The 19006-nt window shown below is 44.1% G+C and overlaps 2 protein-coding genes across 9 annotated transcripts in view; one reads left to right on the top strand and one right to left on the bottom strand.

The window, feature by feature from the left end:
• Dock4 (dedicator of cytokinesis 4) overlaps window positions 1-16151 on the bottom strand; it is a 396334-nt gene extending 380183 nt beyond the window's left edge. For 6 of the 7 annotated variants that reach the window (XM_087554065.1, XM_087554063.1, XM_087554067.1 and 3 more), the window contains exon 1: window positions 15837-16151. In XM_087554065.1, the coding sequence (XP_087410191.1) occupies window positions 15837-15873 (37 nt within the window). In that variant the 5' untranslated portion in view covers window positions 15874-16151. 7 annotated transcript variants of the gene reach the window in all.
• Window positions 16152-16444: 293 nt separating this feature from the next.
• Window positions 16445-19006, top strand: part of Zfp277 (zinc finger protein 277) — a 128209-nt gene continuing 125647 nt past the window's right edge. The window contains exon 1 of one of the 2 annotated variants that reach the window (XR_015621752.1): window positions 16445-16566. Coding sequence is in view for 1 of the 2 variants with exons in the window: in NM_001399663.1 (NP_001386592.1) it covers window positions 16473-16566 (94 nt within the window). In the remaining variant the exon portion in view is untranslated. 2 annotated transcript variants of the gene reach the window in all.

The raw sequence follows: 19006 nt of genomic DNA, 5'->3' as shown, positions 1-19006 counted from the left end.
ACATTCTGCTCTGAGTCTCAGGCCGCACTCCCTTCTAATGAGCCCTGCTGTGGTGCCAGGCTGGGACACCATTAGGTTCTCAATAGTGAGCAAGGGACCAAGGTTTAACTCAGCCCAAGGATCCGAGAACCACAGGCTTCCCAGCCAGCCTGAGTTGCAGCCTGACACTGCTCCATCCCAATGCCCTCGGACAATCTCGGAAAAGGAAACGCCGCCGCAATACGCAGCATGCATTCTGCCCAGCACTTAGTTCTACATTAGTGGACACTCCGATCTCCTGCACAACCACCAGCATAACACAACAAAACAAAGGAACATCAAAAATGTGACCAGAAGACACCATAACAGTCCTGGAGGCACTGGGCTTATGATCCAGTCACAACGCAATGTCACAACTCATTAAACCGGTGACCGTGGAGAGAGTAGGCAACACCTCTGTGCCTCTATTCCTCCTTGGTACGCGAGAATAGGAACAACACACACCCCACACAGTTTGTACGGGTGTTGAATGAAAAGATACACTCATAGGCTTGGTATGACAGAGCACGGGGTGAGGAAATGGTTACTATCATGAAGCAAGACACTGCCCATTGTAGGAAAAACTGTACTGTTCTACACCCACTACCCCTGCCGCGGTATGTTGGGGTGGGGGTGGGAGTGGCAACATTTCAGTAACACAGTAGAAGAGGCTACTCATTTACTAAACTAAAACTACCCAGCAAATATTCCATGACTTTCAAAAATAGATATTAAGGAAAAGAGGGGACTCCCCAAACAATGCTGTACACATACTTTTGTTTGTTTGTTTGTTTTGTTTCTTGATTTTAGGAAGGTACTTAATAATGACACCTGGAGAAAAACTGTTTTCAAAAGCCAAGCACTTGTCAATTGTATTTTTCTCTTAATTTCTGCTTAAAACGTGAAACTGTCCAGGTCAACTCTAAGTATGCCAAAATACTAAGAAGTTACAATGAAAACAAAAAAAGCCTCAACACCAAAATAATTCCTGTTACCACCATGATTGCTTCTATCATTAGAAAACTACGATCCTCAGAAGAAGATTCTAGTAAATTGCTTTGAACATTTTTTTCTTCTGATTTAATCAGGGGAGAGTTGAAAACTCAGGGTTCCTTCATTCAAGGGTCCCCATACCCAAAAAGACTTCATCTCCATCAATTACCCACATGCAAATCATTCCAAAGTCTCTGTGCAGCAGCCACATTTCCTCGGCTTCTCGGCTCTGCCCTCCCCGCGTTTTCATTTCCACGGCTATTGCTGTGGAATAAAAATGAAGGAATGTTCTCCTCCTGTGCGCCTGCCCCCTCCCATCTCCCAAGCTTTGTCTGATCTACTCCAGAGAAGCAGAGCCAGGAAGGAAATAGCCAGGGAAAGGAGACGGCAGAGAACGACTTTCCTCTCACAAGCTACCGTTCATTTCTCAGGTGGAAGGGAGGAATGTCATACATGCTGCAATGACATTTCGCTTTGTGTCACCATGATTAATAGTCCTAATGTTTTCCAATTAAAGGAGTAAATGCAACCAGTCAGTGAAATCTGACCAACCTTGCACAGTGTGGCTGGCTGAGTGCTATAATTTGGATGTGGAATGAGATCTTCAGAGATTCTTTGTTTCTTGACAGCTAACTAATATATTTCATTCCTGGGCTCTTCTCCAATAATAAGAAAATCTTTCAGGGAAAGAACCTATATTATTTCCAAACCAACCCCATTAACCAGTATTTTCTTCAAACGTGTCTCAAAAACAGAATCTAAAGCTTATCTCTTGAGGAAATTGACTATACTGGTAATGCCTTATAAGGGGACAGGAAGACTTGGTAGAGAGAAATGGAGTCTATACAGTATATATCAATTTCTAAAATTCACTGGCCCAAACTCTTTAGGATTGCCCCAGAGTCAAGCCAGCAAGGTTGGTGCAGCTGGAGCAACTGTCAGGTAGAAGAGGCTGGCCCAAGAGTGAATAGCTCATCACCATGCCTCCCATCCCCGAAAACAAAGACACTCTGGATATAGACTATTCCAGACTATTCTGGCGCGTCAACTGCCTGCCGCTCGAATCTGAGGAGAACATAGAAATCACCTCATGCAACTCTCTCATTTTCTGGCTGAGGCCTAAGAAGATAAACGCTTTGCCTGAGTTCCACCATTATTATGAGAGAACCAAAATTAGAACCCCGGGCTCTTCCTTTCATAGGATAAACTCCCATTAACCTCTGCAAATGGGAAACACAGAGAATGAAGGGATCGCATGCATGTTTTCCAGACACAAACAGTTTAGTAAATCGTGGTGCCAACTATGGCACATGCTACGTGTTCTGGAAAACACAGGAATTCTATGAAAATGCACACACACCCCACCTCCTTAGGTCAGTTCATCAGGTTATTTAAAACACAGAATTTAGGGGTTTTATCTGTAATATTTCAATATTGTTTTTAAGTATCCTGACAAAGTCAGTGGTTTCAAACTTCGATTTTCATAAGAAATGTCTTATTGTTTGGATAAACCCTTATATAGGATCTTAAAACATAAAACCCACAAAACATCATTTGCTCCTAGAAAATCCGCACTTGTACACTGACGTGGCAAAAAGTGAGCTGTTCCATCGGTGAAGTTATTTGTGTTCTTGTTTTTAATTTGTTCGTTTGTTTTGCCATCTACTTTTACATTTTGTTTTGGTTATTCGTAGAGTGAAAATACTCTTCTCATGATGGCTAGCCAATATTATCATATTTGGTAAGAGTTCTGCTTCTGTCTTTTAATAAAGAGGGTAATTCTGGGGTATTCTTATGGGGGAGAGGGGTAGAAAGATTTTGTTACAAATTTAAATCATCAAAAGCTTAGGGACATATCCTCAATTTGCAACAAGCATTAAGATTGTCAAAAGATTTAGGATATGTCTGAAGACTGTGTTCAAAATGCAGTTACATGACGACCAGAGCATGTGACGACCAGATGTGAGGGACATCGTACAGCATTAAATGGAGCCTGGCTCTCAAAAGATTTTTATCAAGACGTCACTTGCAAATATTCTACTAAAAACTTAGGCCTGCACATAGAGACTCAAAACTTTCAGTAACCAAAATGACAACTTGCACAACAAAGATTATGCTCAGAATAGAGGGTATAACAGTAAATGACCTCCTGACCCAGTACTGTCTCTGAAGTTGAGTGGTTAGCACCATGTTTCTCTGTGAAGTTCCCCTGGTACCTTTGTTTCTAGTCTCCATTTTCTGTGTATGGTAATTTCGAGTGCACGACAAAGAGACTCACATTTTGGACTTTTGTGTACCTACTTCAGACACGTCTCAGTAGCACCTGTCTTCTTCTGAGGCAGCAACGCTCTTAGGTGTGGGGGCATGCTGGCCCAGCAGTCAGTCCTTTTCTGCTCAAAGCATGCTTTGCACACTCTCAGCAAGTTGGGAAGAGCCACAAATCACCGCCACCCACTGAGCTTTAAAGATTTCACCCTCTTCATCCAAAGAACCAACCCATTCATCCATTCAACAGGCAGTCCACACGTTATGGTTTAGTTCTGTCTTCTCCCTGAAAAGATCAGAGGCAAACAACAGCCCACCATCTCTAGCTCCAGGGCCTCACTGGACTGTGGCTAAAGGTTAACCATTCAAAGAGTAAACCGAGGCCCTGGCAGAAGCAGCTGCAGCACACAGACGTGGGACAGAGGGGAGAAGTCCGTACATGAAGCACCTGAAACACAGTTTGCAGTTCTACCAGCCAGGTAAAGACTTGGGAGACATGGTTGACCCAAGAAGGATTCTTGCAAACCCAGAGGTCTTGAGTCCTGGGGTAGTGCTGCCTTTGAGGTGCAGCAGCTGGGTCCCTAGGATGGAGAACAAGGGGACAGGAGGAAGAAATACTCAATAGGACACAGGACAGCACTACAGTTGTGTACCGATTTAGAAAGGACCCCATACACATGAAAGGACTTTGGACTCTAAAGCCTGACCGGGAAAGAAATACCAAGTCCCCACCGCAATGAAGACCCACTTTAAGAAGTCTGCTTTTTAAAAAGGTCAGGTGGTTCACATGCAAAGCACACACTAGACAGATATAAGTGTAGGAAGGAGACAAATTAGGAGGCTACAGCAGTAATTTAGCCCAAAGAGGTGCCTCTCCAGCATACCAGCTCCTTGGCCACACAGGATGAGGAGACTCCTTGGGTGGGCGTGGGAGGAGTAAGAAGTCCCAAGTCTGAGAAGAGCGAGGGCTGCCAACACAGGAGAAGCAGGAGCCTCAGAGCTCAGTGATTCTCAGCCTCATCCAGTCATGTGATCTTCCTTTCCTTCTTCCTCTGCTCCTTCCAGCCAGCCTGGCTCACCGAAGACTTAGTCCTTACCACAGGGTCCATCCTGACTTGTTTGAGCATGCTTTGATTTCCTCAAGTCAGCTCCATCCACCCATCGCAGCAGAGGCCCCGCCAGCACCATGTTCCACAGCACTACCCAGAACAGGACGATCTGACAAGCAAAGTCTAATGAGACGGTAAAGGAACAAGGTGGAGGCCGATTTCGAGTAATGCTGTTACCACCACAGGTGTCTTGGGGAAAAAAGTGGGATGGTTAACAACTTCTTCACACTGTACACAGAACACCAAAGCCTTAGGGCTGTGCCTCCAGATTCTAGCCCCAGGTCTTGTGAGCATGAGAGGACTCTGAGTTTTGACTCATCTGCTTTTTTAAATATCAGCCTTTCCCGGCTGCATCCCCTTGGGCAAATGACTTGCTTCAGGGATGGGAACCATACATGGTACCAACCGACAGGCCTAGCTGTTCCCAACTTCATCTTCAGTTTAGCTTGCCTTTCTTGGTTGTCTGTCTGTCTGTCTTATTTTCCTCTGCCTGCCCTTACCTACTTTTCTGCAATTTAAACGTATACTAGAGGTTTTATCTGCAGCTCGAAAATCTCTTGAAGGAGAACCAATACTAAATCCTGTTTTCTTCCTCTGCCTGAGTCAGAAAGAAACCACAAAAGAGACAAGCCATTGTCCAACATAGGTCAGGTGACAGGAATGGGGGGGGGAGGGGTGGAAGTCTCCCAGAAGGAAGAGGAAAAAGATGTCCAGCTATTTAAAGTACAGGTCCCACTCAGGTGTTTACACTGGACAATCATAGCAGCGGGTGACTCATGCCTTCAGCAGTATCTTCAAAGGAGAACTTCCACTCTCTTGCACAAGTTGGGAGTTCTTCAGGATATGAGACACCCCTTCCTCAGGAACAAACATGAATAGCATCACCATCCCCAGTCCTGAGTTTCACTTTACAGTTTGGGGGATCTGCCTTAACTTTGTGCTGTCTTCTCTGTGTTCCTATAATGCTGCCACAGTACGTGAAATAGAGATGCATATAAAGACCCACTTGGAAGAGAAGTTACATAAATGAAATACAGCTATGACTTAGTCTAGGTCCTTTGCTTGCCCAGGGATCGCGTGTTAAACCTCTGAAGATACCCATCAAGGAACGCCTGCTTTATTAGCAGTGGCATATGTAATAAGCGCCCATTTTTCTCTTTACTAATGTGTCATCAAAATTTACCCTCATACTTGTCACTAAGGGTAAAAAAAAATCCAACAGGCCAACCTATATAAGGTTATGCTAACTTCATTCCACATACTGAAGGATGACAAAATGGGAAAGGAAAAAAATCCTCCAAATATTGCTTCTCTCTTCAGGGTGCTGCAGGTTTTCCAACCCAATGTGCACATGAAATGAGGCTCCCAACCCAGATTCTTTATCGTGAAACTTTATCTGTTTTAAACGGCAGCCTAGATGGTTAAAAACCTGTTGCTACCATTAATAACTGTAGCATGAAAAATGAAACATTTGAAGACTTCTGTTGGTAGCTTTGAGGGGGACCCAAAGTGACAGAACTCCAGACTCTAACCAACTGTGCAAAACCAAAAATAAATACAAAACGAGCACTATCCCGATAATCTAAGACCAGAGTTATTAAGAGAAGAGCACCTGCGAAGAGTCTGACTCCAGCTAAGTCCATCCTTCCTGGGGTACAGTCAGGGGAGTCAGGTTTCAGGCCCTGAAAAGGTCTGCATGGATTGTACTGAGGTCCAAAATGCTTCTTCTCTTTTCTTCGTCTCTCCTATGATGTCTAAGATTATCTAATGTTTGTCTTAGCCTGAGCAGCCATAACATAAAAGCACAGGCTCGGTGGCACTTAGGCTTTTAGCTCTAGATGTTAGGCTTTTAGTTCTAGAGGATGAAATGTCTCACTCAAGATCCTGCAAGGCTGGCTCATGGTGAGAACACTCTTCCTGGCTTATATGATGGCACTTCCTCCCTGTGTGCTCTAATGGTTTTCCTGAGTATGCGGAGACCCAGAGAGTTCTCTTTCATCCCATTAAGACATCAGGCTTAGAGCCTCACCCTATGACTTCATTTTATCTAGATCACTCCCTTTCTCCAAATGCAGTCATACTAGGAGTTGGGGCTTTAACACATTGAATCTGGAGGGAACACAGTGGGTCTATAATACTCATGCATAAGCAATTATGTTCTATAAATGCTAAGTGAAACCTTCAAGTTATTGACTGTATGCTGAAAGGTTTCACTTGCATAAATTATCCAGGACGCACAGTCTCTCAGGACAGTCACAGAACAATGCAAAAGGGAGTAAGGCCACCAACATCAGACTTCTGAGCAAACACTTCAAGCAGAGGTTAGCATTTTTATCTCAGGTGAATTCATTTGAAGCCATTTTTCAAAAACGGGCTCTGGCTTTTTATTTCCCAAAGACTTATGCCCCAAGGACCTCTGGAAGCAAAGCGTCACAGCAGCTACTGAGACATGAACAGGCCAGCAACATGACAAGCACTAACCAGACACAGCAAGGAAAGCCACTTTCAGAGTCTGGGACAGGGTACTTCCTGGACATAATGTACAAGTGTCCTGACTCAGCTTCCTAAAGTCTAACCTCTAATCCTGAAAGGAAATCCTATTCATGGACGAGGAATTCATTTATTAAAGGGTTTGTATGATTGTTTTCTGATTATAAAAGAAATTCATGTTAATTTTGGAAGTTATTAAAAGTAGAAAGCTCCTTTATAGCTGTCATTTGTAGCTACTAGTTATAATAATAGCATTCCAATTGTTTTCTAAATATGTTCCTTTTTTTAAACTTACTATAACCATTATGTAAATATATAAAATATGAAAACACACACACCCCCCCCCCCACATTTCCCTGCTGACTTCAGGGCAAAAAATATCCATATTTAGTATCCAGAACTACATTCTGTACACCACTAATGGAAGTACTAAATGTACAATTTTGTAGAAGTTTTCCCACGTTATTCCTAATGTTTCTCATACAGAGCTCTGTGGGAAACTTCGGCAATCTCCTCTTCATCTTCACCAAAGTGTTGTTTCAGGTTTTAGGTTTCTCTATTTCTTCAAGAGCTTGTCTGAACCCTGAGCCAAGGAGGCTCACAAACCTCTCCACTAACTCTGGCTGTCTCAGGAAAATGGAGAACAGACACCTCCGCCCCAGGTGGAGGATACTGCTCTATCCAAGCTATTTTTAGTTGCCAGGTCATACGTGCAAGTCCATGCGCCCAAACCTGTCTGGTTTTTGTTGCCAATGACAGGTAGAATTCTTTCATTTGAAATAAAGAAAGATGTGGAACCAAATCACTACACCTCTGCCAGATTTCTGGTAGATGTTTTTAGGTCAATGTCCAATTGATAATCAAATAAAAATGAACAAAAAAAAAACTGCTTGATTTACAAAAATGTTGCCCAGTTAGGGGGATATGATTATCAAATTCACACAGGTAAGAGTTCAACTGTCATATCCTGAAGAGGTTCTTGCCAATGACCCTCCCTGACACCTTTTCATTCTGCATATTCAGAGGAGACTGGGATGCTCGTAGGGAACAAATACACATGCATTGGTAGTCTTCAGAAGCCTCGTGTAAATGTCATGCTCTCCTTTCTTCCTCGCCAGCTGAGAAAGGGCCATGTTTTAATTCACCCCTTTGTATCAGATACCTGTTTTCCGATTTAATGCCTTTCCCTCTTCAAGCTTAAGGATGCAAATGCGATCACTATCTAATGTAACCTGAGTCTTAAACCTCTTCATAAGGGCAATGCTAAAAATAAAAGCATGGTGCATCCCCTTCTCAGGTGTTTGCTCAAAAGCTGGCTGATGTGCAAGAGCTTCAATCCAAGCTTCCCACCTTTAGAAGCCATCACGTCGCAGCACCACTGCTTGGGGTCAGTTCATCTCCTACCCCACCATTTCTTTCTCTATGACCAACAGAAACCAGAAAAAGGACATACGCTTCGTTATTATTTTATAAGTTAGCATTTTAAGGCCACCTTTAAATATAATCAATCAATCACTTTTCTTCTCAAGGACAAAGCAGTTGTCCTTGAGTGGGCCTTCAGACTTCTTCCCTCTTCCCTCCCACCCACCTTCCTCTCCCAGTTCTTTCTGGAAGGGGTCAGATCTCAGAAATTAAAAAATAGGGTAGAAAGAGAATTACCACAGACAGAAAAGGATACCCTCCCAGTTGACTATGTCTATTCTACCTCAACGCTGGTGTGGGAGAGGCCCTGACTGGTCCTTCTGTAAAGCTCCCGGTCACTTGAGTCTCTGAATGCACACTGCTTTAGTAAGAGAAAGCAAAACCAGTGCCACCACTTGCATGAGCACCCAGTTGTTCCTGCTGCCAGGCCTTTCTTTACTCTGCCATCATGGACTCTAAGCCTCTGAAACCATAAGCCTATTAAACACTCTCTTTCAGAAGTTCCTTTGGTGTTTTTATCACAGCAATAGAAAAGTAACAAGACACATATTATACATAAGCACATTATGAAGGTACAAAATGATAGTAACAAACCACAATCAGCACAGGACAGCCTAACAGTTTTACCACAACTACATTATCAAAATGTATTAACACTTTCTAGTGATTTCCATTTCGTTAGTGGGTATCTACATTTCGCCACGCACAAGAGCACAACACTTGTTCCCTAAGTAAAGTTAAATTGTTTACATAGAAATAAGCTTAGGGAACTAGAGTCCCTTTATTCCTTTTCTAATACACAAATAAGTGAAAACTGGTTTAGTTTTTTCAGGAAAATAAGTATCTCTTATATGACCACTGGTTGCTCTAAAAAAAAAAAAAATATCAGAAGCATTAAAAAAGTACAAGAAATGACTTATTCTACTGTCCTATTTTGCAATGCTTTGCTGGGATAAACAGCATGACCCAAAGCAAACTGGAAGGAGGATTTATTTGGCTTATATTTCCATATCACTGTCCATTGTTGAGGGAGGTTGGAGCAGGGACTGAAGGAGAATCCTGGAGGGAGGAACTAAAGCAGAGGCCATGAAGGACCAATGGGTAATGGCATGCTCTCTCTGAGTTACCTAGCTACTGTCCTTACACAACAACACTGCCCTCCTGCCTAGGGATGCAGTGCCCACAGCGGGTGGACCTGCATCAATTAACAGGGCAGAAAATGTTCCACAAAGGTGCTCATGAGTTAATGGAACAGAGGCATTTTCTCAATTGAGTTCCTCGTTCACAGGTGACTCTAGTCAGCTTAACAAACTAACCAGCAAGCCTCTCCACTCCCCAGCAGTATACCTCAGTAGTGTCTACGCAGGGAGTGGAGAACAAAGGTGTGAAGAGTCCCACACTTGATCACATTGAGATCGACTTGCAGAAAGGTACACAAAGTACCCTTAAAATAATACAGGCTGTTGTCATGGATCTTGGCTGCCTACCACACCGTGAAAGCAAGAGTCTATTGCTAAAGACACCACATTGACAGGACTTGGGGGGAAAAAAAAATCAAGCTCTTCTGACCTAAAAGCCTCCTCTCCGAAAGCGGGTTCTCACGGTATTAGAAGGTGCTAGGCAAACTGCAAAGAAAGCTGTGACAGCACCGGAGAGACATCCTCAGTGGTGCAATGGTGGCATCTGTGTCACCGGAGCAACCAAGGGTTATCTAATTGAACCTAATGCTGGTTGGTTGGAAGGAACTCGGGCCTGATTACGACAAACCTGTGGCTAGAGATATGCCATACAGAAAAACCTATCACTACCACATTACTAAAGCAATAGCGTTCCCGACTGCATTATAAACACGCATGCATCCTCATATCCAAAGAGAACCACGGTTCTCACACCTCACCAAAGACACTTCTCAAAGAGGATGGAACCTCTTAGGGAGATTCACGACCTGTGGAAGTGCAGAGTGAGCGACGGTGGGCACTTCAGCCTCACATATCTGTAACTCAACCCTTACAGCTAATGTTTAAGGACTACCAAGGAAGGGGATCAAAGAGCTCGTAGGAACCAGAGGATTGGGACAACTGCCATCTGATAATGTCTTCTGGACTGAAGAGACACTCCCATGAGCTCTTAACAATAAGGCTACCTTTATAAGACCTGCAAACACCTTCCCAAGTCTACATGCCAGTATATGAGAATTTCACAAGGCCACAAGGAATCAATGCCTGCCGAGAGAATAAGAACCAACTGTTGTAAATTGTTTGTTTGTTTGTTCCTAAGGGGTTAATCCTAAGGATATGCAAGTAAGAGCAATACTAACTGGGCTCAATCAGTTACACACACACACACACACACACACACACACACACACACACACACACACAGAGGTCAAGAGGAGTTGGTTAGGAGGACTGAGAGGAAATGGAGGAGGGAGAAGGGAAATAATCCTGACATCAATCTTAGGCTTCCGTTTGAACATATTAAGTGTACCCACACACATGCAAACACATACGTGCACCCCACACCCACACACAAAAACAGAAAAAGAAAAACTCCATGCCAACACCATGTAAACACTTGACAGAAACCTAACAAAGCCTGAGTTCTAATACAATCTGTCTCTTACATGTGGCATTGAGATAGTATTTTGCAAACTATGGGTTGGGAGCCATTAATAAGTCATTGAGTCAATTTAGTAATGAGCTTTAATGAAAAAGACTAGATGACGTGGAATATGGGCAAATGTGGTCTCCCTGATGTGTGTGAAGTGGCTCTAAAGGGCGCTCGATATACACTACAGCAGGAAATTTATTATTTCTCTTAGGATGACCTGCAAGCTAGGATAAACGCTACTGTTTCCTCATCCCTTAAGTGTAAATTGTTGCTCTGCTTCAAAGAGCAGGCTCACGTAAACTAATTTCACATTTTTTTTCAAATTTGAAATGTTGTATTTGTAAGTTATTAAACACACATCTTTTCTATTGCCTTAGATTTTTTTTTCCTGATATGTGTGCTCACAGCATAAAGTCAACATGGGAAAAACTTAGACATACATTACCAAAGATGATTCTCAAAAGTGTTACAGTAATGAATACAGCTGGAAACAGGGAAAGTCTGAGTTTCCTGAAATTTTGTAATCTTTATGGTGCTACTATATCAGCTTCTTAAGGGAATTGGGACTAGAAGGAAAGGGTAGCATCTCTGTTACCATGGGGACCTGAGAAAGAATCATCACATAGGACAATGACCAAAAGAAAGAAACTATTTTTTTTTTTTTTTACTGGCTGTTGCCTCAGGAGGCGAGATCCAGAACATCAGCCCTAGGGTTGCCACAGCCTTCCTAATTACTCGTTCCTTCTCACTTGCAGCCTCACCTGCAATCCCAAACTATTTAGCTCTACACACTGCCTATCTACAAGGCAGTAGCACAATTAGAAAACATTTCAACAAACAGCAGTGAAACTGACAAAAGCCAAGAGGAGAGGCAGATGCCTTCCTAACTCTCCCACACCAGCTACCATCAAAGAGCCCTTCCAAAGGGAAGGGGACTAAAGATGCTAAACAAGAAAGAGAAGGCGCCCCTCCCTCTGAATTTGAAGGCACTGCAACAGGAGTTTGATTCCTATTCCTATGTGTTCTAGAAACATTTCCAGAGAGATAGAGGAAAGAATATTTATAAGGCTCAGTAACATCAGGACTGTGATACTTAATTTTTAAAATGATATTCATGACCTTCAGAGCAGCTTGCATGGGGTTTGGGGATTTTTTTTTGTACGGTTCACTGGGGCTTTTATATTCATATTCTCTCTCTCTCTCTCTCTCTCTCTCTCTCTCTCTCTCTCTCTCTCTCTCTCTCTCTCTCCTTTTTTGGTCTGTTTTGTTTTGTAGCTCATACTCTCTGGCTAAGCTTAACCAGGCTCACTCAGATAAAACATCCACCCAGGTTTAAGAAGGCAGACCCTGAGGCTCTGAACATCTACTGCCTCTCCTGAGGTCGCTGTGCAGAAATGGTGAAGAGAAAAAGCACACCCAGTACCTGTAACTTTCTTTCTTACTAATGCCTACCACGATATGAAGCACAAGAGCAGAGGAGGATACCCAGAGGGCACAGAGAGGTCTGATGGGCATTAATAAGTGAGCGTCACTGTCCATGGAGCTCCACCCAGAGTAACAGAATCAAAGAGATCAAGACGGAGAGCAGCAAACACCTGGATTCTGGCAGCCTTCCACGGAGCATTCGCTAACTTCCGATTTTAGTTTCAAACCCTGTGGGACAGGTCCCAACAAAAGCATCCACCTCTAGCCAGCACTTGATACTTTTTGATGAAGTTTCGTAACAAAGGATACATTTGGTTGCAAGAACTCTGCAGACTTAGTACTGGTAAAGACCTTGGGTAAGCACTTCCCCCAGAGACCAGGGCTCAGAAGGGTTAGATTACTCACTCCTGGGAACACAGTGGACAGCAGTGTGGAGATGAGACCAGAGTTAATTAGTTTTACCTAAGACAAATGTGCCATCATATGCTAGCTCTCATACTGGACCACCGAACCGAGTCCTCATCCTTGATCATTTTCCCCCCTTGGCAATACTGAGGATTGAGTCTACGGCCTCTTATTTACTAGGGAAGTGCTTCCACTAAGCCTATTTCCAGTCATTTATGTAAGTATGCATGCATGCAGCTATGTATGTATGTATGTATGTATGTATGTATGTATGTATGTATACCAGGTTTTGCTAACTTGGTCATGCTAACCTATGGTTGACGGTTGACGCTGGAGCCCAAGCAAGTCTTAAACTTGTACCTTTGCTTCCTCAGTCTCCTAAAGTAGCTGAGGTTATAAGGAGATCTATGCCACCAAGTTCAGGTACTACTAGATTTTTTTTTTTAAAGGAAAGTTTCTTTATCCCTCAGCTCAGCACTAAAGCTTTACTAGTATACTTCCTGAGAATCACAGACAAAGTGTAGACTGTTTTATGTTCACTCCAATTCATTATTAAAAATAATTTCCATGTGCCGGACTTGAATATATACTGACATACCTTACCAGTACAAAATTTAAATAATTTTACCCACGATTTTACTTTATATATAATCCTAAGTTATACAGTCATTTCTATGAAAGTCCATACGTAAGAGGCATCATTACGAAAATACACACTATAAACTGAAACTTTGGGTATTGTAAGGTATATACTTACTGCAAAGAACACGGAGATTGACTTCTATACCTGCTATATGAGCCAAACATAACTTATATTCTCTGAAATAATAGGAAACCATAACTCAGATCTGAATTTTTTTTTAAAGACTTTGCAGTCTAAGCAGCTCCGGATACTGCTCACCATGGTGAGAAATGAAAGTCCATGCGTAAGTATCCTAGCAAAATTTTCACCACACACCCGCCTAACAGATGGGTTCTCAAAAACAACCAAGCATTCCGCAAGCCAAATGCTCAAAACTTAGTAATAAACAGTGATTAACATTCTTGAGTATGTGATACTGCATAAATGAGAACCTCGGCAACAATTTGGGGCAGAAGCTCACTTTGTGCTCTCACCTCTCATCTCACCTCCTACCTCCCTTTCCCAAACAGGCACACCCTCTCACCTCCCTACCCCACTCTGCATCCCAAGCCTTGGTGTCTGCAGCAAGCTCAAAACACTTGACTGATCATATCCGGTTGCCATTCCAGGAAATCCCAGAGTGGTTTTTAAGCCTCTGCCCACAGCTTGTAAAGAAAGGCGAGAGAGAAAAACTAATCGATATCAGCACCCAGCTGTGACCTGGCACATAAGGAAATCTAGAAAATAAATGTCATCCATAATCTGTATCATTTAACACTTGCAAGAAAACAACCCCTGGGATTGACTCTAAGCGGGACGGACAGTGTTGCCTGGGTGGATCTGAGGTTCCTGCACCAGGTGGCAAGACTGCCTAGGAGGCAATGCCCTCTGGTTCCTCATCCCTCAGACAAGGAAATGCCTTTTCCCTCGCAGGGGTTATCTGATCCCCAAAAAGGAGGAGAGAACGGAGAGGAAAACAAGCTCTATCTACAGCACTCTGGGAGAGCGAGCCCTTTGGCAAGGGCTCCCCTTAGACTTAGAAGCTGGAAACCCTTCTCAAAGGTGGGCACACGACAAACTATTGTCTTACTAACCAGTCACAGTCCAGGAAGGAAGCTCATGTAAAATATGACTTTGTTTAATCAGAGTCCCTTCAGTAGATAAAGTCCAATCCCTAGGCAAAGTAGGGGAGGTAAAATCTCCAGTGATTAGGATTCCTTTGAAAGGTTTTCCAGATTTTTTAAATTACAGGAGAATGAAGTCAGAACATAAATACGTCTCTGTATCATACAAATTACTAGGTCCGTCCACAATAAAAACAAGAATGCCAATCGGCAGGACGGGGCATTATAGGAAATGAAGATTGTCAGTAAAATCTATAATGCTTTCTTTCTGTTAGACCTTCTGGGAGGTTATAATTGCATTTGGCCAATTCGGGCTTGTCAGTGAGCCTGGCTTCTTAATAGTCTCAACCCTAAAAGGAGTGACTGTCAAAGGGGGGGGGGGACTGGGGGGGATGGAGGGAACCCAGCTGAAATCAAACAACAAAAACGGGAACTGTAATCCTACCGAAAAGGGAGGAGGGAAGGGAAGGGAAGGGAAGGGAGCCTCCTGTATTCATCAGTCAACATTAATGTCCTTTGTTGTTCACCTTTGCACAGAACAGTGAATGCTATCCTGTTCTTTTTTTTCTCTCCCAAATCAGTGCCAGGGTAGTCCTCTCCTAAAGCTGCCTCCCAGAATTTAAGAACCAGGCTTTCTGACTCTCCCCTCCCTTGTCACTTTCCAGCCGGCCTCTATGACCCCCACTGCGCTCATCCCCTGGTAGAGAAGGTGGCCAGAAGTAAAAACGCTGCCCAAATCTAGGTTCCCCTCCAAGGACCAAAGAGCGCAGCAGCACAGATGTTGAAATTTACCACCCCCCCCTGCTCACAACACACACCCCAAACACCCGGGAGGCGAGGGAGAAAGGAGGCTGCGTCCCGACTCCCTCTGTCACAGGGGCTAGGGGTGCCACATTCTGCACTCTGGGAAAGCCGACCCCAACCGCAGGGACTTCGCGCCTCCCTACTGTTTGGGAGTATTCTAGCTGCGGGTTCCTAGTCTCCCTCATCACCCCGGGAAATCCTAGCAGCCCACTGCCAGCTCTCTGCCTCCGTGGGCCAGCAGGGGTAGAAGGGAGAGAAATCCTGTTGGCTTCCCCTTCTAACTTGACACGCAACACACCCCGCGGCCACTCCAAACTCTGCCAGCAGAGCCCGGAGTGGCTGTCCCGACGTTCCGGGATCGGGTTCGAGAAGCGCCGAGTGCGCAGTGAGGAGCGAAACCCTAGCGCGCGCCCCTCAGCCGGAGGCCGGTGTGGCCAAGCCTGGGACCCGCTGTGCAATGCCAAGACCTGGCATTTGCAGCCTGGCGCGGAGCGAGCTGCGTGGGGGCAAGGACCGGAGCGTGGTAAAAGTTCGCCCGCGAGCACTCACCCACGCCGTATTTCTCGTGCTCCGTAGGTATCCACATGGCTATAAAGGGCGCTGAGGGGCTCCGGGCTATGCAATCCCCGCGCCCCTCCAGTGGCTCACAACAATGCACGGCTCCCGAAGAGCAGCTGCGGCGCTGGAGCACAGCAGATCGCGCGGGCTGCGGCGCTGGGCAGGGGCTTCTCCCGGGGCTCCCGAGCGGACACTGACACTACACGGACGAGACGGAGCCGCCCGCTGCTCTGCCGGCCGCGGCTGCTCACAGCCCTGCGACGCGCTCTCGGGGACCCGGCGGCGCAGTCATTGTTCTGATTCACTGAACTAAGCGAACACGCCGGGGCACTCGCGGGCGCACCCCCGCCCGTCAGCGCCCATCCAGCGCTGCCTCCCCACTGCCTCGCGGCATGCCGGGAGTTGTAGTTCTTACTCTCCCGGGCCCGGAAGGGGGCGTGGCTACAGCGGTTGGGGGCGGGGCAACTAGTTAGGCTCATCACATTCGATTGGTCCAAAATGTGACGGCACAGCCCAGGCGTGTAGAAACTCTCTCAGTGGGTCGGCATGCGACCCCAGGCGCGTTTTTATTGGTTATCTCCCCGCTTCGCCCCGCCTGCGGCCCGCCCCTTTCAACTGGTTCAGGTAATGGCTGCTCCAGAGGCCCAGGGGCTTGGTGTGGACCCCCGGGAAGACCGGGTCCGCGGGGTCCGCGGCGGAATCGGGCACATCGATCATGAAGGTGAGTGCGCTGTCCCTTGGGTGCGTGTGATCTGTCTTTCTTTTTCTGTGCCCGGGGTGCAGCTGGCAGCCGCTCAGACCTTAGAAGCTGGTCAGCTAGGAGACCACCTTGGTGCCAGGCAAAAAGCCGCGGGCGGAACCCACAGAGATTGGGTGGGGCAGAGGGCGGTTGCCAAGCTGAAGCTGTTTTGGGTGGGACGAGAAAATGTGAAGAACTGCCTTCCCGGCCTCTGAGAAAGCTCCTTTTGCTTTGTTCCGGTTTGGAATTATGTGCTTTGCACTTGCCCACGAGTGGGTGTGGGTCAGGTCTGGGTCGCACGTGTGTGATTGTAATGCTGTGATTAGGCGCTATTTCCTGACTAGTATCCTCAGTTTGCTGAATTTGTTTTTGGGAAGGTGTTTTATGTAGTTTGGGGCGGGTTTCCAAGTTGGAGACTAGTCACGTCACTGTTCTCCAGTACTTGCGGGTTGCTCTTTGGAGTCCTCTCCAAAGGGAAAGGATGTGTGTATCTCAGGAATCATTTGACCCTGGAGCCTGGGAAATCTTACGTCCTAAGTCGTAAGAGAAAGAGGAAAAAGAGAATTAAATGCACTCCCGCCTTCACAGAATATTTAAAAGAGGGTTTTGAAACTCATCACAACTACTTTGTATCTACCTGATTTTGGTGTTTTCTTCAATTCCACTATAGAGATCAAAAATCAAACTTTCGTAGACTACCTTTCTTTTAGTCGAGCTCCACTCCCCACCCATTTTAAGTATATAATTTAGCACAGCAAGTTCTCTTATGTAAATGGATAGGATTTGGGGGTTAATTTGTGTCTCAGTCCTTGTTGATGTTTTTTCCTTTCACAGCTTTTAGTATGAAGTTTTTATCTCAGTAGCAGAGAAATGAAGTGCAATTTCTTCCCACTTCCCCTAGGTGAAATTCCTATCATCTAAGCAACCTATCAGTGGGTTTGCCATATATCCCATACTTCTATAACAGACTGTTAAGCTTTTCCAGATTACCAAAATTCCACAGAGCTACCATTTTAAGATATAAAGTTGGAAGCTTCGATAATTTTTCTCATGGGTTAATTTATTTGAGAACTTATAAATACCTCCAAAGCATAATGAATTACCTTACAATTACAATTCATTATATTTCAAGCAGTTCATTCAGAGGTATTCAGATTTAAAAAAATATTAAGTCTCTCCACTACACAGTTCCACTTATAAAGACAAAAGTGATGCAAATTTTGACATATTTCTTTATAATATACATTGTATAACTCATTTTTAAATGACGGATAATTAAAGGGATAATTTTTGTAAACTCAAAGATCTACAACTTTCTTCTCCCTCTTGTGTATCAAAGATATTTCTTTATCAACATTTTTTGTAACATTTAGTGACTACACTCAGGTTCCATAGAACAGATATTCCATACTCTAGCCAGTCCCCTCTTAATAAATGTATAAAGTCACTCTGATTTTCAATAGCATTACAGAGAGTGGATTTGTTTATATGTGTGTGTGTGTGTGTGTGTGTGTGATACATATGTATATAGATGGATAGATTGATCCAGTAAAGTATTACTTTGTCCAGTATTAAGCTTGTGTAATTTTTATGTAGATACCAGTTTTCTGTCTTAAAAGTACTCATCATGAATATTCCCCAATAATAACCAAGTATCCTTTACCCAATATTTTCAAAAAGTGTGAGGAAATTATTAATCCAGGACCAGTGTTGAAATATAGAAAGACCGAATTAGGTGACTAATGAAAACTTAATTTTAGTCTCCAAATTATCTTCAACAAAAGCATTGAGCAGCAGAGAATTTTCAATGGTTGTCACAAAAAGCATCTCTTTCCTTACTTCAGAACTGCCCAGTATTATCATTGACTTAGGACAGTGGCTGGGAGAGTGTCATGATTAGTCTTATGTCATTTTTAGTAGGTAAGTACATAAATTTATCATTTAAAATTCTCCTTTAATAATGGATCATTCTTTGACTTTATCAGAATTCTTTTCAAACCCTGCAAAATGGGACATACATTTTAGGTGGGAATAATTGCATTAGGAGTATATTTCTTCTTAGGCAGGCATTTAAGTGATCCAGAATGTCTTTCTCTATAAAATCACACACCTCTTTACTATCCGGGAAACTGCTGCTTTTCAGAGGTTTCTTTTAATTCTAATTAAAATGTCATTCTATGTGTTTAATATCCTGAGACAAAAGGGCCCGAGGAGCCATTTAATAGAAATCCTAGCAGTTCTGTAAAATCTCTGCAGGAAGGAGCATTAGATGGAGTTCGGGCACATACAGCTCCCTCTCTGAGACCACTATGCTCCCCGAGGTTTTTTTAGTCCGTTCCTCCCCATGTCCCTACCTTGGTTGGTTCACAGCAAAATTGTCTATTGAGAAAAGTCATAAAGTCTGTTTGTTGGCAATACAGAT

Source organism: Rattus norvegicus, chromosome 6 (genome assembly GCF_021556685.1).
Source record: "Rattus norvegicus strain SHRSP/BbbUtx chromosome 6, alternate assembly SHRSP_T2T, whole genome shotgun sequence".
Classification (NCBI taxonomy): Eukaryota; Metazoa; Chordata; class Mammalia; order Rodentia; family Muridae; genus Rattus; species Rattus norvegicus.
The sequence above is the reverse complement of the archived record's forward strand: the minus strand, read 5'-3'. Positions and strand labels throughout refer to the sequence as shown.